This window comes from Lolium rigidum, chromosome 7, assembly GCF_022539505.1.
Source record: "Lolium rigidum isolate FL_2022 chromosome 7, APGP_CSIRO_Lrig_0.1, whole genome shotgun sequence".
Lineage (NCBI taxonomy): Eukaryota > Viridiplantae > Streptophyta > Magnoliopsida > Poales > Poaceae > Lolium > Lolium rigidum.
In genome coordinates, this window is record NC_061514.1 from 303,132,093 (window position 1) to 303,153,598 (window position 21,506).

The window sequence follows — 21,506 nt, forward strand, 5'->3', positions numbered from 1 at the left end:
AGGCATCCCTTCTTCATCGACAACATTATCGAGTTCCCCACTGAAACTATATTTTTATTCCATCACATCTTATGTACTTTGCTTGGAGCGTCGGTTTGTTTTTGTTTTTGTTTTGTTTGAATAAAATGGATCGTAGCATTCATTGTGTGGGAGAGAGACACGCTCCGCTGTTGCATATGGACAAATATGTCCTTAGGCTTTACTCATAGTATTCATGGCGAAGGTTGAATCTTCTTCGTTAAATTGTTATATGGTTGGAATTGGGAAATGCTACATGTAGTAATTCTAAAATGTCTTGAATAATTTGATACTTGGCAATTTTTGTGCTCATGTGTAAGCTCTTGCATCATATACTTTGCACCCATTAATGAAGAAATACAAAGAGCTTGCTAAAATTTGGTTTGCATATTTGGTCTCTCTAAAGTCTAGATAATTTCTAGTATTGAGTTTGAACAACAAGGAAGACGGTGTAGAGTCTTATAATGTTTACAATATGTCTTTTATGTGAGTTTTGCTGCACCGGTTCATCCTTGTGTTTGTTTCAAATAACCTTGCTAGCCTAAACCTTGTATCGAGAGGGAATACTTCTCATGCATCCAAAATCCTTGAGCCAACCACTATGCCATTTTGTGTCCACCATACCTACCTACTACATGGTATTTCTCCGCCATTCCAAAGTAAATTGCTTGAGTGCTACCTTTAAAATTTCTATCCTTTACCTGTGCAATATATAGCTCATGGGACAAATAGCTTAAAAACTATTGTGATATTGAATATGTACTTATGCACTTTATCTCTTATTAAGTTGCTTGTTGTGCGATAACCATGTTCCTGGGGACGCCATCAACTACTCTTTGTTGAATATCATGTGAGTTGCTATGCATGTCCGTCTTGTCTGAAGTAAGGGAGATTTACCACTTTAATGGTTAGAGCATGCATATTGTTAGAGAAGAACATTGGGCCGCTAACTAAAGCCATGAATCATGGTGGAAGTTTCAGTTTTGGACATATATCCTCAATCTCATATGAGAACATTAATTGTTGCTACATGCTTATGCATTAAAGAGGAGTTCATTATCTGTTGTCTATGTTATCCCGGTATGGATGTCTAAGTTGAGAATAATCAAAAGCGAGAAATCCAAATGCGGGCTTTCTCCTTAGACCTTTGTACAGGCGGCATAGAGGTACCCCTTTGTGACACTTGGTTAAAACATGTGTATTTAGTATACTATGCATGAGGCTTGCAACTTGTAACATATAATTTACATGATACATATGCTTTATTACTACCGTTGACAAAATTGTTTCTTGTTTTCAAAATAAAAGCTCTAGCACAAATATAGCAATCGATGCTTTCCTCTTTGAAGGACCTTTCTTTTACTTTTATGTTGAGTCAGTTCACCTATCTCTCTCCACCTCAAGAAGCAAACATTTGTGTGAACTGTGCATTGATTCCTACATACTTGCATATTGCACTTGTTATATTACTCTATGTTGACAATTATCCATGAGATATACATGTTATAAGTGAAAGCAACCGCTGAAACTTAATCTTCCTTTGTGTTGCTTCAATACCTTTACTTTAATTTATTGCTTTATGAGTTAACTCTTATGCAAGACTTATTGATGCTTGTCTTGAAGTGCTATTCATGAAAAGTCTTTGCTTTATGATTCAGTTGTTTACTCATGTCATTACCATTGTTTTGATCGCTGCATTCATTACATATGCTTACAATAGTATGATCAAGGTTATGATGGCATGTCACTCCAGAAATTATCTTTGTTATCGTTTACCTGCTCGGGACGAGCAGGAACTAAGCTTGGGGATGCTGATACGTCTCCGACGTATTGATAATTTCTTATGTTCCATGCCACATTATTGATGATATCTACATGTTTTATACACATTATATGTCGTATTTATGCATTTTCCGGCACTAACCTATTAACGAGATGCCGAAGAGCTAGTTCGTTGTTTTTCGCTGTTTTTGGTTTCAGAAATCCTACAAAGGAAATATTCTCGGAATTGGACGAAATTAACGCCCGGGGTCCTATTTTTGCACGAAGCTTCCGGAAGACCGAGGGGAAAGGAAGTGGGGCCACGAGGCGCCGCCACAACGGGCGGCGCGGCCTGGACCACGGCCGCGCGGCCACGGTGTGTGGGGCCCTCGTGTGGCCCCCCGCGTTGCCCTTCCGCCTACTTAAAGCCTTCGTCGCGAAATCCCCGGTACGAGAGCCACGATACGGAAAACCTTCATCGAGACGCCGCCGCCGCCAATCCCATCTTGGGGGATTCGGAGATCGCCTCCGGCACCTCGCCGAGAGGGGAATCATCTCCCGGAGGACTCTTCACCGCCATGGTCGCCTCCGGAGTGATGAGTGAGTAGTTCACCCCTGGACTATGGGTCCATAGCGGTAGCTAGATGGTTGTCTTCTCCTCATGTGCTTCATTGTCGGATCTTGTGAGCTGCCTAACATGATCAAGATCATCTATACGTAATTCTATATGTTGTGTTTGTCGGGATCCGATGGATAGAGAATACTATGTTATGTTGATTATCAATCTATTACCTATGTGTTGTTTATGATCTTGCATGCTCTCCGTTATTAGTAGAGGCTCGGCCAAGTTTTTGCTCTTAACTCCAAGAGGGAGTATTTATGCTCGATAGTGGGTTCATGCCTCCATTAAATGCGGGACGAGTGACGAAAGTTCTAAGGTTGTGGATGTGCTTGTTGCCACTAGGGATAAAACATTGATGCTATGTCCAAGGATGTAGTTATTGATTATATTACGCACCATACTTAATGCAATTGTCTGTTGTTTTGCAACTTAATACTGGAAGGGGTTCGGATGATAACCTGAAAGTGGACTTTTTAGGCATAGATGCATGCTGGATAGCGGTCTATGTACTTTGTCGTAATTCCCAATTAAATCTCACAATACTCATCATATCATGTATGTGCATTGTCATGCTCTCTTTATTTGTCAATTGCCCGATTTTAATTTGTTCACCCAACATGCTATTTATCTTATGGGAGAGACACCTCTAGTGAGCTGTGGACCCCGGTCCATTCTTTACATCTGAAATACAAATCTGTTGCTATTGTTCTTTCTTGTTCTTTGCAAACAATCATCATCCACACTATACATCTAATTCCTTTGTTACAGTAAGCCGGTGAGATTGACAACCTCACTGTTTCGTTGGGGCAAAGTACTTTGGTTGTGTTGTGCAAGTTCCACGTTGGCGCCGGAATCTCTGGTGTTGCGCCGCACTACATCCCGCCGCCATCAACCTTCAACGTGCTTCTTGGCTCCTCCTGGTTCGATAAACCTTGGTTTCTTTCTGAGGAAAAACTTGCCGCCGTACGCATCACACCTTCCTCTTGGGGTTCCCAACGGACGCGTGCTGTACGCGTATCAGTACACTTTAGTCATACCGTGATATGACATCCCTTGTGACCTAGTCACATGCTTGCAAGCTAATTGGATGAAATTCCACCGAGAGGGCCCAGAGTATATCTATCCGTCATTTGGATGGACAAATACCACTCTTGATCCATGCGCTTCAACTCATACTTTCAGAACACTTAATGACACCTTTATAACCACCCAATTACGAAGTGGTGTTTGATGTCATCAAAGCATCCATCCGGTGGTGGTGATTAACATGATCTCTTGGTCGAAGGATTATGTTACTATGCATTTGAAAGCTTGTAGCAAGACGAACTTAATGACTTGATCTTATGCTATGATTACTATAGGTGTGTGTCCATCACATCATTCTCCTATGATATGATCTTGTTATTAACAACATCCACTGTTCATTATAAGGAAACCATGATCATCTATTAATCAACAAGCTAGTTTAACAAGAGGCTTACTAGGGACTCTTTTATATTTACAAAACACACAAGTATCAATGTTTCCGGTTAATACAATTATAGCATGGGATGCAAACATTTATCATAAACACAAAGATATAATAATAACGACTTTATTATTGCCTCTTGGGCATATCTCCAACAGTCTAGGCCGCGAAGCGTTGCAGCCGGTGCAAGAATCTGAAGGAGAGGAATGCAGCGGTGGCGGCCGCCCAGCAGGCAGAGGCCGCTGCCCAAATGGCATGGCTGAGGCAGGTGAAAGCCGACGCCCACGTAGGCCTCCATACGAGCCTAGCGGAGGCCATGCTCTTCGTCAAGCAAGAGAGGATCATGGGCGTCGCTCCCCCGGCCTCGTCGGTGAGCTTGATAAGTTCCCATCTGCGTCCTGGAATGCCTGCACCCTCATAGGTCCACGCGGCGTCGCGGTTCGCCTCCGGCACCGCGCTGGTCCACTTCAACGGGGCCCCGGTTCCCAACCTGAACCGGACGCCGAGGAGCGGTGACTCGGCCCGGCCGCGACATAGAAGATGCGACATGTCCAGAGGAGAGTATGTCGTTGCCCTGCACCCTGTTTTAGGAAATGACACCATCTGCCCCGACGATGGATGACCTAGTACATTTGCTCTCTCTGTCGTGTGTCATTCAGCTAACGTCCGGTGATTCGTAGGCCTATTGGACGGGACGCAATAAGCGCAATATCCAGGCCATGATCTTCGTCAGCGGCTTCGTTGGCGAAGGCAGCGTCGGGACAGGGACGCAGGATCAGTGGGCACAGACGCAGGATGGGGTGGACATCGATGGCGAACAGCTGTTCCCCACCTAGTCCACGCAGGCAATAATCGTCCGCGTGATGCCGATGGGGAGGTTCCAACAGGGCATGTCCTGACCAGGGATGATGCTGGCAAGAAGAAGGGGGAGAGCCACGGGACCTTCGGCTTCAACGACAACGAGGACAAATGTTTGTGCGATGCGTGGGTGTGATGGCACCGGTAAGTAACGGGCATCATGATTCCATTCATCTATTGCAGCATTCAGCATATCATAAACCTAACTTTTAGCTATTAGGTAGCAAGGCCATTGGAGAAGTTCAAGATAACACATAAGAAGGGCTTCTATATGGTCCATTGTTGGGAGAAGCTGAAGGATGCGCCGAAGTGGAAGATTGGCTATGTGGCCTACCATGAAGCTGTCAAGAATGGGATAGCCACATCGGTCGTCGACGGCGAAGACGATGATCCTGCCCCTTCCACATCGTCCCCGGGGCCATAAGGCTACCAAGGCCGATCTTGCCCGGGATGCATCAGCCTTTGCGTTCAGCCATACCTTGGAGAAGATCATGGACAAAAGGGACGAGAAGAAACGTCTGGAAAAAGAGGCCGCAACTGTCATCTACCTCAACCTCACCAAAGAGGTCATTGAGGTCCGAAGGATGGACGTCGAGGCCAAAAAGGCAGACACCGAGGCCAAAATGCGTGACGCCGAAGCCAGGAGGATGGACGCCGAGGCCAAGATCCGGGCAGAGGACACAAGGATCATGTTGGCCGACTTTGGCAAAATAGATGACGACATCAGGCCTTGTTCGTGAAGAAGCACGTCGAAATCTGCGCGCGAGACGTCTGATCTGCGGCGTCATTGTCAACCACCATGGCCTCCTTTTGGACTATATTTGCTGTTCTGGCCATGTCTGGGCACCTTTTGGACTACATTTTGTGTTGTACCTTGTGCACAATATGATGGACTTATTTGAGACCTCAATTTGAGCTAATATGATGGCCATATGTTCATGATATTTGCTTGTTTCTCCTGTTTTTTGATATTCCAGAAAAAATGGTCCGCGGCCAATATGCGTCGGTCCGCTGAAGACACCCGACGCATAACCATTTTCGCGTCCGTGGGCCGATGCAAACAATGCAGGCGGTAAATTTCGGCGTCAAAAATGTGTCGGCCCACTGGAGATGCTCTAATGCTCTAGACCATGCACTTACGTATATATTCCCATTTCATTCCCGTTTCACCAGTAGTATGATTATGACACCTCTGAATCTCTGATCCCCCGTTTCACTACTACTAGCTTACAAGATTTCTCAACATGCACCTAAGAGGCTTATAGTAGCCAGACCAGTTGACCTTTTGGATAAATACGCCATGATGAACAAAGTCCACTTTTGGAGTAATGTACTCCAATGGTTCTAAAATATAAATCTCTTATGTGGACTAACATGGTCTCAAAAACATATACAGTGTGATCAATAACCACACAAAGCCACGGTTTTTTTTTGAGATACACACAAAGCCACGGGTTTAGTGGCCTGCTCTTTTCAGATCCTGTCAAGTGAAACAACACACGAGTTTTTTTTTCGATATGGGAGCATAGCCCCGGTCTCTGCATCAATCGATGCACACAGCCATGTCATTTATTAAAAAAAGTTCACAATGTATACTTATTACAATCATGCAGTATCCAAGGTCGCGACAAGGACCAGCCAAACAAAGATGAAAAGAATACAAAGACTATCCATCTTCAATTCTTCTAATATGCCGCCATCCAGTAGCCTGGAAATAACAATCCCGTGTGACCGTCAATAGATGGTTGCATCCAGTAGCCATAGTATCCCGCTGCTCCTCCGGAAGTAGATATGCCCATAGCTGTATCCAATGCGCCGCACGAAGAATAACCTGCAAAAAATTGGTTCCCTTCTGTTTATGAAACACAATATCATTTCTACTAGTCCATATCGACCAGCAAATGGCAGAAACACCAATACGTATATGTTCTTTATCTTTCTTATTCACTCCATTCAACCAATTACCGAACATATTTGTAACGTTGGATGGAGGAGGAATATTATAAGAGAAGAAAACCATCCTCCAAATTAGTTTTGCGAACGGACATGAGATGAACAAGTGATCTATAGTCTCATTCTCATCACAGAAACAACATTTTTGACAACCCGTCCATTTTCTCTTCATCAAATTATCTTTAGTTAACAACACCTTATTATTTAGGAACCACATGAAATTTTTTATCTTCAGCGGAATTTTGATCTTCCAAAGATACTTACGCAGAAATCTAGTATGACCGTTCATAAGATCCAAGTACATAGATTTAACTGAAAATACACCCGACTCTGTTAAGTTCCAGATAAACTTATCAGTTTTATTAGTTAGATGTACCGACATTAAACGCTCACAGATATGCAACCACCGATTCCACTTATGTTCATTTAGAGATCTCCTGAAACCAATGTTAATAGGCACTTGACCCAAACCGGTGGAAACAACACACGAGTACCGGTGGAAACCCAACATTTATCTATTGCATCACACACACAAGAAAGGAGAGTTTATCTAGCAGCAATGTACATATGTACTGGCGTGAGCATCCTTTTTTCTTCTTCTTTTGGGTCTTCCTACTGTCCACTCAATCTGAAAACAGTCACCAAAAACTACTTCGTATGGGTCTCGTTGGCAAAGGGCCTTGCGGCCCTCTTTAAGTGTTTCCTGTTTTCAGTGTCTCATGCTTCTGCAATTTCTCTGATCCTAGCTTGAACAGGGACAGGAACGGGAACAGTCACCAACCACTAGCTCTGAGGATAAAAGTCAAGCCTGTTCAATAAAATAATGCCCAAGGTACAGAAGTTTTTGATCTTGAAAGAATGATGGAGTATGTATTTGACCTTGAAAGAAGCAAATGTCCTTCGAAAGATTGCTAATTGAAGTATGGACTGGTGATTCTCATCACTGACCAATAACAGTTTACTTGCTGACGAGTTCCACAATGCTTATCCACCGAAGTGCAGCTGGAAACCTGGAAAGAGTCCAAATAAACTCCACAGTTAAACTTTGCTAGCGTAAACTTCACATATGTAAAATGTAGTAGGACAAATGTAAAGATAATAAAATATACATTTGGAAAGATAATTGATTAGTTTGGACCTACTGCAGATTATTAATTGCTGGTCAATTTATTCATGCCACTTCAACAGTTGGGTAGTCCTTGTCACCCAACCACTAATTGCAATCAACGGTTTAATCATCCCTGGAGACTTTTCCCTGTAGACTTGTTCAGCAATTTTTGTCCATAGAGACAAACCAGCAGCTTCCCTCATCGATCATCTTCTCACTAGCCATGGAGGTTGCCATGTCTGCGGTTACAGGTGAACTTGTGAGCCGGTTGATCTCCTTCCTGGTGAACAAGTACCACTCCTCCAGCCATGCACAATCAGAGGAGAAGAAGATGGTGGAGAGGTTGCAGAGCCTCGTAATGAGAGTCAGCACCATCATTGAGGAGGCAGACAGGCAATACATAACCAACACTGGGATGATGATGCAGCTCAAGATGTTCTCAGAGGCTATGTACAGAGGATACCGCGTGCTGGACATCTTGATGTACCAAACCCTCCAACATATTGGCTTCGACGAGGTTAGCAACGACTCCCCTAGCAGCTTGTATTTAGCCATTCCCCTCAAGCGCTCTCGGAAAACAACATGCAAGCATGATGAGAAGGCGATGCACCTCGGCGCCTTAGAAAGCTTAGAAATTGTTGTGGCTAACATGGCAGAGTTTGTTGTGCTACTGTGTGGATGCGAGCGCATGTCTCGTAGGCCTTATGACATATATCTCTACACCGACAACTTCATGTTCAGCCGACACGCTGAGAAGCAATGGCTCTTGAGCTTCTTGTTGCAGCACAACGACCCTCCCGGTGATTGTGCACCGGCTGTCCTTCCGATAATTGGTGGCGCTGCAGTTGGGAAGAAGACTTTGGTTGCTCATGTGTGTGGCGACGAAAGGGTTCGCACACGCTTTCCCTCTGTTTTGCACTTGAATGGAGACAACTTTATGAGGGTTGACCAGGGAAGGACCATGTTTGGGATGATGTTGATAATTATTGAGTTTTCTTCTGATATAAGTGATGATGACTGGAAAAGGTTTCACTCATTTTCCATGAGGATGAGCAGAGGAAGCAAGATCATAATCGTAGGTAGACTTACAAGATTAGCCCGATTTGGGTCAGTGAAACCAATTTTCCTAAGTGCTCTGTCTTACGATGAGCTGAGGTACCTTTTCAAGACATTGGCATTCGGAAGCATAGATCCGGCGGAACATCCACGGCTACTACAAATAGTTGATGAATTTACGGAGGTGTTGCACAATACGCAAGGTTCACTCGTCTCAGCAAATACGTTCGCGTATGTGTTGAGAAGAAACCTTAATGTTCAGTTTTGGCGTTGCATATTGAACATGAGAATAAAAATGGTTAACAGAAACCTCGCCAAATATGGTGTGGACCCAACCCTTCTTATAGATCAAGGCCATCCAGTGGACATAACGGACTATGTTTTGCATCCACTAAGCATGACACGCTATAAAACTAATGTTTCAATCAACAAGGAAACGCCAATTGTGAAATTTGGGGAACTTGTAGCAGATCCTAGCATTAGACCAAAACAAGACTTCATTCTAGTTTCATGGGAATCAAGGATGCCTCCCCACAATTCATTTTCTTGTTTTGTCACAAGTCACACTGAGGATAGCCATGACAGCAGTGCCTTGCCAGGGAGGAAGCGACGAGGAGTGTTAATCTAACTTGTTTCAAAATTTATGTAATTTAACTCTTGTATTTTCTTGATACATGACACGGGTGTTTTCATGTGGCCATGGGCTATAATAAGTAATGTTGCAGGTATCAAAAATTGCCATGTAAATCTTGTTGCAAGTACTTTCATGTTTCATGTAGTGTCTTTTAGTATTCAAGACACAATTATCGCTTAATCATATTGGCATTCTGATAAGCAAATGTTCTCACATTAGAAAGTATAACGACATAATATATACGGAGTTTATATGTTTTTGGTCAAACAAAGATGTTGCTCCATCATGTATTGTCATGTTACTATAATTTTGTATTACCTTTTATCTTCGCATGCTCCCAGATGTGGCAATATTTTTCTTATTATAAATGGGTACTTTCCATAAACAATATTTACTTGTACAAGCTAATAATATTTATATTAGTACTCTTGGGTGACTTTTACCTCCTAGGTAGTAATACGTCACCATAACCAGTCTAGACTACTGGATCAAATAGAATGAATGGTCTAAAATAGTTTGAGAGTATCTTAAAATGTCTCTGACCATATTAGGTCACACTTGGATTGTATCACAGTTGCATTTAAATGAAAAGATTAGACTAAGAAAACTGCCAACCACCACCGCACCGGTATAACACACGAGTGCCTCTGAAAACTAGTAGATTTTTATACAGGGTAAAAATTGTATTTACTTACATTTTAAGCCTAGGTTAGTCTCTTTCATCATAAGATTTAAATTAAAAGACTAAACCAGCACAGAATAAGCTACACAGAGACTGAATGAGGTTCTGAAGAAAAAGTATTGTTACATGTCTATAGACGTTTACTATTAAGTATGAATCTATGATTCTCATCACTCTGACCAAGAACGATTTTCTTACCATGAGTTGCATCCTGCTTCTGGTTAGAAGTTCAACTGGGAAAAATCCAAAATAAATTCCATGATATGTAAAATGTAGTACGACAAATGCAAAGATAATATAATATACATTTTGCAGAGGTAATTAATAAGTTTGGACCTACCTATTGTGGATAGTGCTAATACTGGATAGCTGCATCATCATCCCACTTGGACAATCAGAGGAGAAGATTGCGGAGAGGTTGCTTGGGAGCCAGTTCATCTCTTTCCTGATGAATATCGCTTCTTCAGCCAAGCACAATCAGATGAGAAGATGTGGTGGAGAGGTTGCAACATCTTCTGATGAGAGCTTGCATCATCATTGAGGAGGCAGATGTGCGATATATAACCAACTGTGGGATGATGATGCAGCTCAAGATATCCTCAGAAGCCATGTCCAGAGGATACGGCGTGCTGGACACCTTGAGGTACCAAACCTTCCAAGACAGTGGCTTTGACAAGGTTAGAAACGACTCATTTAGAGGCGAGGATGACTTCAAGACCGTGGTGGCGCGTGCTGGTGGATGATAGGTTGGGTGGGGCACTCTGAATCGTCTAGGATGGTGGGGTTAGGGGTCAGGACAAATCCATGTTGCTAGTCCGACATTGACGCGGTGACGCCTGCGGGTGCCACCATTCCTTCCTGAAGGGTGCCGGGTGGACCCCTACCTACTCCCCTTCGCATACCGGGGGAAACCCTAGGACTAGTCCGGGCAGCAGCGTCGTTGTCGCCGCTTCCTTGTTGAAAGTGTTGCTTGGTATGCGGCATTTCAGTGTGCTAGGAGCGTGGTGAAACTTATCCAGAGGGCGCAACGGTTGAGGGAAATCTTCGTTTTCATCGATCTGCCGGTGTCGACATTACTTTATTTTTTCTTTCTCTGTCTTATCTTTTCTTTTGGGCCTGCTTGTGCTGTGACCCCAACCGTCTTGTTGTATCTTTTGGTTGCTATATAAATATAGTGGGGCGAAAGCCTATTTCGAGAAGAAACTACTCATCTAGCAATAGTTTGTATTTAGCCATTCCCCTCAAGCGCTGTGGAACAATATCAGACAAGGATGAGAAGGCCATGCATATCAAGTCACATGGTGCCTTCTGCCTTGGAAATGTTAGAAGTAGCTGAGGGTAACATGGCCGAATTTGTTGTGCTTCTGGGTGGATGCGAGCGCATGTCTCATACGCCTTACGGTGCATATCTCACTGACAACTTCATATTTGACCGACACACTGAGAAGCAAAGGCCCTTGAGCTTTTTGTTGCAGCTGAATAACCCGCCTGGTGATTTTGCACCATGCAGCCATTCTTCCAATCATATGTGGTGTCAAATTTGGAAGAAAACTTTGGTTGCTCATGCGTGTGACGACGAAAGGGTTCGCTCACGCTTTTCGTTTGTTTTGCACTTGAATGCTGAGAGTGTTTCGCGGCATAAAAGGACCATGCTTGGGCTGCCGACGTTGGTAGTTACTGAGTTTGGTTCTAATGCAGGTCACCGTGACTGGAAAAGGTTCCACTCATTTGCAATAAGAATGGGCATAGGAAGCAAGATCATCACCATAAGTAGAATTCGAAGTTTAGCCTGATTAGGATCGGTGAAACAAATTTTCCGAAATCTTCTGTCTTACGACGAGTTGAAGTACCTTTTTGCCAAGGTGTTGCACAGAATGCAAGGTTCACTTGTAGCAACAAATAAGGTCACGGATATGTTGAGAACGAACCTCGATGTTCAGTTTGGTATTGCATATTAGGTAAGGGGATAAGGATAGTTAAAAGAAATCTCTCCAAAGATGGTATGCACCCAGGCATGCTTACAGACCAAGGCCATTCAGTGGACATAATGGACATTGCTTTGCATCCAGTTATCATGAAGCCTAATACAATTTAATGTTTCAATCAAGGATCTGCCAAGTGTGACATATGGGAACTAGCAAATCCTAGTCTTAGACCTAAAAATACTTCATTCTAGTTTCATGGGAATCAAGGATACCCCCTCGATTTTGTTACAAATCGTGCTCAGGATACACATGATGAAGGTAATAGTGTCTTCCCTAGGAGGAAGCGGCGAGGAGCACCGATATAATTTTTGTTTCAAAACTTGTGTTATGTCACTCTTCCTGTTTTTTTTTTATGTGTTCATGTGCCCATGGACAAAAAAACATTTAGTTAGTGATTATATACCATTAAACTAAATGTAATAGAGAAGTCAACTTAAATAAAATCTGTGTGTTCTATCAAATCCAACACCCCATGTGTATCTTAGATATATACAAAGTTTACTTATTTATACACATATATAATACCTCTCCGATTAATAAGTATTATGACCTTAGTTTAAGTTTGACTGAAAATGAACTATAATATAACCACGACTCAGGGGGAGTAGTAATTGTTTGTGTACACGTAGCTTTACGTGAGACTTGTGTGTAGGTACATGCATGTACAACTGTATGTGGTACAACACTATACGTACAATACATTCATGTAAAGTAGTATTGCATCTTCAAGCAAGCCATGCGCGAGCGCCACTCAACTCAAGGAGACCATGGCTTGGCTACCAGATGCAACGGCGCCTTGAGCCGCACAGAGACGCCAAACTGCTCGCTCATGTCCACCTTGGTAGCTCCGTTCGGCAGCTCCCAGTCGAAATGGTATAACAGGCTCGCTAGCGCCAACTCCATGGCTGGCGCGGCGAACCCGACACCAGGGCACCCCCTCCTTCCAGCACCAAAGGGCACAAAGCTGAAATCTTGTCCCACCATGTACTCTGCCGGGACATCCACAGCAAGAAACCGGCCTGGAATGAACTCCTCGGCGCACTCCCACATCGCGGGGTCACGGCCAATTGCCCACACGTTGATCACCACGCGCGTCCTCGCTGGGACGCGGTAGCCTAGCAGCTCCGTGTCCTCAAGAGTCTCCCTAGGCAAGAGGAGCGGCAGGGGCGCGTGTAACCGAAGTGTCTCCTTCAACACGTCCTTGATATAGCGAAGCTGTTCGAGATGGTCCTCGGTGACGCGGCTGGCGCCATTGACGACCGTGCGGATCTCGCCCTGGAGCTTGCGCATTTCGGATGGGTGGTTCATGAGCTCCGCCATGGCCCATTCCAAAGTCGCATATGTTGTGTCAGTGGCGGCCACGAACATATCCTGTGTAATCATGCGCATAAGGTCAGATCACAATTCATAAGATTCAGTGCCTCAGATATGCACTTCTTTTAGTTGTTCTGTTGTTCCTCAATCGTATTTGAAAATATCTAGTCACACATGATGGCACTTCGTAAAATAGCCCTCTTAAAATTAGTGCCATGAGATTGACGCCTAGCTAAGACAAGAAACAAATGCATCTCTGCCCTCGTTAACTATGCACTGTTTGACAAAATCTAATGTGACATGGCACAAAATAGGAAATGCACGTGGGTCCTCGTTTCTTAAGAGAATATCACGCTTTATTGATTAAATAACACCATTACAAAGTTCGGCCCGGATTAAATTTGGGATAACATGCAAAGAAAAATTACAAACAGGCTCTCGTTAGTTCAAGCAAACAAATGAACAAGTTTTTAAAATAAAGGCAAGATTTCAAAAAATTTATTTCAATTGATTGAACTAAGTAGAGTTGAACGGTACCCTAAAGATGATTCACTTGCATTTCTACGTGGGGTGCAAGGGCGGATAGTTTATGAGGGTGGCCTAGACACTAAACACATGAAAATGATGCTTTAGTAACTACTCTCTATGCATCAATGTAAGATGTTTTAGGTACTTTTAAAATAGACTAGATACAAAACAAAGTGAGTAAATCTACACATAAAAATATACTAGACACAAATTAAAATGGATGAACCAAATAAAATGCTTCCACATCTTATATTTTTAAGAGAAGGGAGTATATATACAACACTCTAGAAGGTGGATGTTAGCTCGTGGATACTAGTCAACCACCACATACACGTGGAGTATGGGAACGGGGTGATCAAAGTCATCGTTGGCTGTAGGCTGTAGCTCTAACCCTGCTACTACTCAATATTCATGGACGAATAAGAGCTCCTTTGATTTATAGGATAAAAAAATTATAGGAATAGAAAAACATAAAATTTGTGTTTAATTGTGCCAAAGTAAATTTTTCACGAGGTATAACCTAATATTTTATTTCTATAAGATTTGTACTATAAGATTTCTATAGAATTAGTTTCTATATGATATGTTCCTATGAATCCAATAACTAGGCTAGGGAATATTTCTATAGAATTTAAATTGTATATATTTTCCATATCAATCCTATGAATCAAAGAACCCCTAAAAACTCAGCCAACCAATTCAGTGTGCGCGTCAGCTCATCGAGTTTTTGTAGATTATAAACAGTCCGTAAGTTTAGTGTTAGTGTTATTGATTTGATATTAATGTTGGCGTCAAGAAAAAATACCAGCAAAATGGCTTTGATGCGGGTCTCGTCGAAGTGGACTCCGCCGGCTTCCTCTCCCGTCTCGTTCACGTCCAACAGCACGTCCACGAAGTCCCGCCGATCGTCCTCGCCGTCGCCCACCAGCTGCCGTCCACCGGAGAGACGCTGCCGGCGGTGTCCGTCGATGACCCGCTGGAGCAACCCGTCCAGCGCCTTGAACGTGCGCGACGCCTTGGCATTCAGCCCTGTCAACGTGTCCAGCCATGCCAGCCACGGCACGAACTCCCCCACCGGCGGCGTCCCCATCAGGTGCGCGAAGTCGTCGAGCACCTTCCTCAGCTTCTCCCCGCCGCCAGCATCGATCCCTCCGTAGTCCCCGTCACCGAGTGCGGCGCGCTTGATGACGGCGTTGGAGTAGGCAGTAAGCATGTCCGTCAGGTTCATTGCGCCGCCGCCCGTCGAGGTGGAGCGCCGGACGAGGTCCAGCAGGGAGGCGGCCTCCTCCTCCCGCACGCGGCGGAAGGAGAGGATGCGGCGCGAGCTGAGGAGGTGCACCACGCACACGCGGCGCGCCTGGCGCCAGTACTCTCCGTAGGGCGCCAGCGCCACGTCCTGCCCGTAGAGGAGCTTCTCGGCCATGAAGATCTTGGCGCGGCTCGCGAAGGCCAGGTCGCGGCTCTTCATGGCCTCCTGCGCCGCCGCGGCAGAGGATGCCACGACGGTGGGCACGCGGCCGAGGTGTAGTAGCATCACCGGACCGTGCGCCTGGGCCAGCGAGCGGAGCTTCCGGTGCGGCAGGGACCCAAGAAGAAGGAGGTGGCCGAGCATAGGAATTAGGCCCGGCGGCGACGGAGGCAGCTGCTGATCGCCATTGCTGCTGGATGGAGGCGGAAGCTTCTTCTTCTTCTTGGTGGAGAAGAGGATCAGGATGGAGAAGATTGGCACAAGCAGGGCGAGGAGGAGGAGGAGGGGCGAGTGCCGGAGAGCAAAGAATGAAGAGGCTTCCATGTCTACGTAGCAGGCATATGCAAATACAGTTGCACTCTCCTTGTGTACGTTTATGTAGTTGATGCGAGCTTAGTGTTTTGCTTGTGTAGAATTAGCGCTATTTGAATTCGAAATTTTAACAGCGATAGGCTACACACGTAGGGTAGGATCGCGACTTGAGGACAACTCAAGTACCACGCGGCAAAAAAAGAAGTGAGATGTCGCTGCCCGGCTACCATATATGGAATTGTTAGTTTTGACATATAGCTAGGTCGCTGCTGCACGCTACGCCGGCGCTGACGGTGGAGGAAACGGCAAATATAATGCTCTAGGCAACCATTTTCAAACAATAATATAGTCGTGCCATAATTTCTCGTTGGAGATGTTTTTTTTTGTGGGTAAAAGAAATGATATTAAAGCCCCGTTTTTACATAAAGATCCAGTAAAAAACGAAAAATTACAGCCAAATACTCTGGATCCCGACGTAGATGACGAGCCAGATGCCGCCGGTGGCGCGCCGCCACCGCTGCACCCCTTGATGGCTTGGATCAGGTACAACCCCTTCGCGGGCCGGAAGTCACCGGTCGCGAGCTCCTGAGAGCTTACACCGCGGACCACCATCTTCGTCGCGAGACTCCACATCACCTCCTCCTTCTTCTTGAACAAGCTCCGGATAAACCGCCACGCCGAAGCCGGCGAGGGGATTGACGAGCTCGACAGATCCGAAGATCTGACAGCTTGGGGAAGGCGAAGACACGACCACGGAACTCCGGACAGCACCACCGCTAGAGAGGAAGAGCTTCGCCTCAAAACGCCGCCCCGCCTCCTCCTCCTCGACGCCGCCATCAGGCAATCTAGACGGTCCTACACTCTATACAGGCCATGGATCGATGATTCCCCACCCTCCCGCCGCCGGAGCAGCCACCAAAGGGCAGGAAATCGGCGACCCGACGGCGAGCAAGGTGGATCTCCGGGTGATGTTCAAAAAATCATCCCTCCCTACTGTAGCGGGAGAGGGGAACGACCAAGCTTCGTTTCTCGCCGGAGATGTTAGCACAAGATACCAAGACAAACCAACAAAATTTATTGCAATATTTAGAAGTTCACATGATACTAGTATACAACTTCAGAGACTAGAAATGCATCCCGCGCGGCCACCCAAACGGTCCAAAACGGAGGGCCCAGCGTCCGTTTGGATCGCCCGGTTGGAGATGCCCTAACAGTAACAAATGTGGAAAGAAGCAAAGCCTTCACTAGAAAGAAGCAAAGCCTTCACGGGAAAGCAGCCTTCACTGCTTGTTTAGCTCAAATTGCGTCTTCCTTGACCCGAGCCTGCTTGATTTATTGCTGCTAACAGGTACTACATCCAGGCCCAAAGATGTATTCAGATCTCCCACCTCTGCTGAACATGTCTAGCTAGTATTCTGTTCTGACCTTTTCCCCATTGATTGATTTGATTCCAGCTATACGCCAAGTTGAGCTCTAGCTAATTCTATCTGCTTCCATCGGTCTTGAAACAAGTTTTGCAACTCCTTTTCTTTCTGCAGGGTTTGGTCGCATAACTGCATCTCAGATCTGCATAGTTTCCGGTTCGTGCTCGATCTGCAGACCACCTGCGTACAGGGCCGACTCTCAAGTAGGTATTACCTTCCTTCTTGCCATTGTTGATGATCCAGTTGCTATTGATTAGATTCCCTTTCTCTAACTAACTTTGATTCCAAATCCATGTGTAGATACAAGAATGGAACAATATGTCAGTAATGGAAGCCTCGATACAAAAATTACTGGTACGCTAGTGTTCCATTTGGTCCACGCAGATCTTCATTTTCTGCTTATTATATGTTTTTTCTCTTTTATTTTTTCAAGTGACGGACTGACGGCACACTAACTAAACCAGTTTATTGGGGATAATATGCACCACTACTTATTTCTTCCACAGATGGATTCAGAGGACTTGACTGGGATTATCAGATAATTAAAGGAATATGCACGTGTTCGCATTATTTACACATGGAAAAATGTATTTCTTCATATGGATCTAAAGCCTGCCAATATACTACTAGATCATCAGATGGTGCCGAAGATTATGGATTTTGTTCTATCAAGACTGACAGAAAACGCACAGACCGTGAGCACAAACCATTTCTCATCAGCGTAAGTTACAAATCTGCAAGATCATTCTACATGTACCCCTTTATGTACTTACTTTTTATGCTGTAATGTTTGAATATATCATATTTCATACAGAGGGTATAGCTCTCTGGAAAATATGTTAGTTGGTAGGATGTTGATTCCTTGGGGCGATATGTTTTACTTGCGATTATATGTTCAGATTTTGTCGCAGAATTTAAATGTTTTGTGTACTAATTGATGTATGCATATACACAATGTTTTTAGGAAATATTGATGCATCACACTTAGTCAAATTTGTTGAAATGCAGATACTGAGAAGATGGAGGCACAGATGGAGTAAATCAATGGAGGAAACCCCATGGGAATACCACCAGCAAGTAGCTAAATGCATCGAAATAAGGTCACTCAGAAGATTGACACGTATGGAGGCACGAATCTGTTCCCATACAGTGGAGACACCAATGAAAAATCCAGGATCCAAAGGATATATTGTCGTCGAGATAAGAGAAAGGTTGCTCTGTTTCGAATATATCAGTAACGGAAAGTCCCGATAAAAAAATTACTGGTATGCTATTGTTTCATGTGGTGCATGCACAACTTCATTTTTCTGCTTTATTATCTATTTGTTTGTTTTTATTTTTCAAGTGACGGCACACGAATTAAATCCATGTATTGTGGATTTCATGCATCACTGCTTATTTCTTCCACAGATGAATTAAGAGGACTTGACTGGAAAAAACGTTATCAGATAATTAAAGGAATATGTGCTGGTTTGCATTATCTACACATGGAAAAATGTATTCTTCATATGGATCTAAAGCCTGCCAATATACTACATGATAATCAGATGATGCCAAAGATTACTGATTTTGGTCTATCAAGAGCAACAGAAAACTCACAAAGCATGAGCACAAACCATTTCTCATCAATGTAAGATACAAATCTGTAAGACCATACTACATGTACCCTTTTATATATTGTTTATATGTTGTAATGTTGGGAAATGTCATTTTAAGGCAGAGGGTGTAGCGGGTAAATCTGTTTATTGTAGGATGTCCGTCAAGTCAGACATGTATAGTTTGGGTGCGATAATCATCGAACTGGTACCATGTTGGTGAATACATGTTTGATAAGCATGCAGGAGATCACCATGTTGACGACATTCAGTTGACGGTCGTTTCTGAAGAACCCTGCAGGGAAGAGCTGCTCTCTCTGTACCTTTTTCTTAGGTATAATTTGTCCCTGTGTCCGCTTTCTTAGGCACGATTCAGCCCCGCCAGGGAGCTTCCAGTTATCTTTTGCAGATTTGCAAGCATTGCATTAATACGGCGAGGGTCAGTTCAGCTATTCGAGGGAGGGAATTAGTTAGTGTAAGACAGTCCAGCACTGCTGCACTGTGAAGGACTAGCAATTTTCTGCACAGCTTAATTTTTGTGCAAGATGGGATTACGTCTAAGAAAAAAAAAAGACACAGGGAGTAGCTAGTATGTTTAACAAAGGCGTTTTTTTAAGTACAGAAAATATATAATTTTACAGTACTACTGCAAATTCACAAATGAGGAAGTCGGAGTCGATTATGGTCATTGACCAGCTTGAACTGCAAGATGATAGCTAGAATTTAGGTTGATTAACTAAAAGTGTCTGCTTAATCAGTTAACTGGACTGGACGGCCAGTGTACCTGCATGGGAGCTCAATCACAATTTTTTATCAGTTAATTGATCTGAAGATGATTCCTACGCACAGTTTTCCATCATCCACTTCAGCGAAGAAGCGGTTGTTGTTGATCCTGCATATTCAGGTTCATTATCGTAAGTGTTTGCTCAATTTGCAGATAATTATCGCGCATGTCAATGTCAATTATAAGGAACCGGTCATTGCTTCCTCAAATTCAGGTCCATTAACTCGATCAAAGCCTATGCTTTAATTTGCAGATGCTTCATACATACAATAGCCTACCACAACTTTCTTGGGAAAAAGGATTTGATGTTGTTGTTGATTTATACATACAATTAAGTTATCAGTTTACGGGAAATTTTTCGCTTTAGCTGGCAAGTAGTCCACAATAAAACTATGGCTATTAATTAATGAGGTACCAGCAAAATTAAGGACACTTTCTGAACCAGTGCAATGGCGACATACAGGGATGAGGCCAGCGCTGATCGAACCCCGGAGCGTGCAGCTGGTGATCAAGAGCAGCAAAAAGGCTCGACTTGAGAGGTGTATTAAAAAGTAGTGATGCTGGAGCTCACCACTGCAACACTGGCCGGCCAGGTCTGGACCTGGTGGCGGTCGTGGATGTCGGCGGAAGTATGGATCGCGAGATGATGAAGCAGCTGAAGACCGCCGTACAGTTCGCCCTACTGAAGATCAACCCCGTTGACTGACTCTCCATCGTGACATTCTCCAGTGCTGCCATGCGGCTCTGCCCGCTGCGGCAGATCGCCGAGGCCTCTCAGAGGGAGTTGCAGATGCTAATTGACAGCCTTATAGCTGGCGTTGACAGCACAAACATCATGGACAGCCTGCAGACCAGCCTCAAGGTCCTCGCCGACCGCAAGGTCAGTAGTGGATGCGTCGGCCGGCCACCAGAGTTCATTTAACCCTGCTCAGGTCAACGTGGGCAACGTGCCGGTGTCCACGTTTGGTTTCGGTCCGGGCAGTGAAACTCGGGGTACTGAAGAGGGACCAGAAGCAACCGTGGGTGAACTATGGCGGAGCTCTGACCCTACTCATTACAGGAAGCAAATCTACAGTGCAATTACATGTAGGAAGACAAGTTCTAGTTTTGAACAGGAAATAAATCCAACTTGTAAATCGAATGAGAACTGTAACAAATTAACTAAGAGCAAAAGCTCAACAGACATGAGTTGGAACTTTTACCATTGCACAGAATGAGATATGTATTCATTTTTACATGCTTGCGAGTACGGAGAGCAATATAAGGTTTGCTCATCAAATACAAGCCTGACTGAGCCATGAATTGTGCAGACGGTGCAATAGGTTTTTGACAGATGGCTGAACTAGCCATGTGTAGACTTGATGACACTTGAGGATTGGGCTCTGAAAGACCAAACGGAGTGAACCAACAAACAAACTGGTTACATATATTATCTTTAAGGATTATAGTAGTTACGGTGCCCTCCCGCATCCGAGCCAGTTGGGAAGTAATCCGTCAGTTTCACTTTTTTTTGGAGTACACAGTTTCATTTTTCTGGGAAGTAATCTAGTCGATCATGGCCAACTGGGCTTAACCACCCACCGACCACCGCCGGAAACAAAAGAATATGACCAAGACGAACGAACCAGCTAGGTTCCTTCCCTTTGGTCAAGCAGCCCCGGCCGGCTATAAATTCATGCAGCGGCGGCCTCCCTTCATCACCCATCGTTCACCATTCTCACCAATCGCCACCAGTCACGCACTCATCACACGGTTAGCTCCATGTACGATGTCAGGAAGAGATCAAGCCGTGTATGAACGTGCGAGACAGCGAGAGCCAACTATGTTGCAGGTTATGAGGCATACAGACAAGGAGTAAGGCAGGTGCGGGAACCCATGTCGATTGTCAGGTTTGTCAAGCCTTTCCTTAATTTTTCAAACTACTAGCTTCAATTGC

General features: G+C 44.4%; 2 protein-coding genes and 1 long non-coding RNA gene across 3 annotated transcripts; 2 read left to right on the forward strand and 1 right to left on the reverse strand.

Moving 5' to 3' along the window:
• Positions 1–8,011: 8,011 nt before the first annotated feature.
• LOC124670256 lies at positions 8,012–9,472 on the forward strand. The gene has a single exon (XM_047206751.1). It carries the CDS (start codon positions 8,012–8,014, stop codon positions 9,470–9,472), a length of 1,461 nt encoding a protein of 486 aa, XP_047062707.1.
• Positions 9,473–12,901: 3,429 nt separating this feature from the next.
• LOC124670087 (cytochrome P450 71A1-like) lies at positions 12,902–15,779 on the reverse strand. Its single transcript, XM_047206595.1, has 2 exons — positions 14,793–15,779; positions 12,902–13,516 (listed from the first exon to the last, which is right to left on the reverse strand). The coding sequence occupies exons 1-2, from the start codon at positions 15,777–15,779 to the stop codon at positions 12,902–12,904; spliced, it is 1,602 nt and encodes a 533-aa protein (XP_047062551.1).
• A 1,523-nt stretch (positions 15,780–17,302) lies between these two features.
• Positions 17,303–18,743, forward strand: LOC124670495. Its single transcript, XR_006992536.1, has 3 exons — positions 17,303–17,398; positions 17,492–17,545; positions 18,602–18,743. It is a non-coding gene; the product is annotated as an uncharacterized LOC124670495 (long non-coding RNA).
• Positions 18,744–21,506: the final 2,763 nt, after the last annotated feature.

What these genes read in the sequence shown, in the direction of transcription:
- LOC124670256 (XM_047206751.1), top strand. Translation starts at nt 8,012, where the DNA reads ATGGAGGTTGCCATGTCTGCGGTTACAGGTGAACTTGTGAGCCGGTTG.
- LOC124670087 (XM_047206595.1), bottom strand. Translation starts at nt 15,779, where the DNA reads ATGGAAGCCTCTTCATTCTTTGCTCTCCGGCACTCGCCCCTCCTCCTC. An exon ending in GCATCAAAGCCATTTTGCTG is followed by an intron (nt 13,517 to 14,792) that starts GTATTTTTTCTT and finishes ATGATTACACAG; the next exon opens with GATATGTTCGTGGCCGCCAC.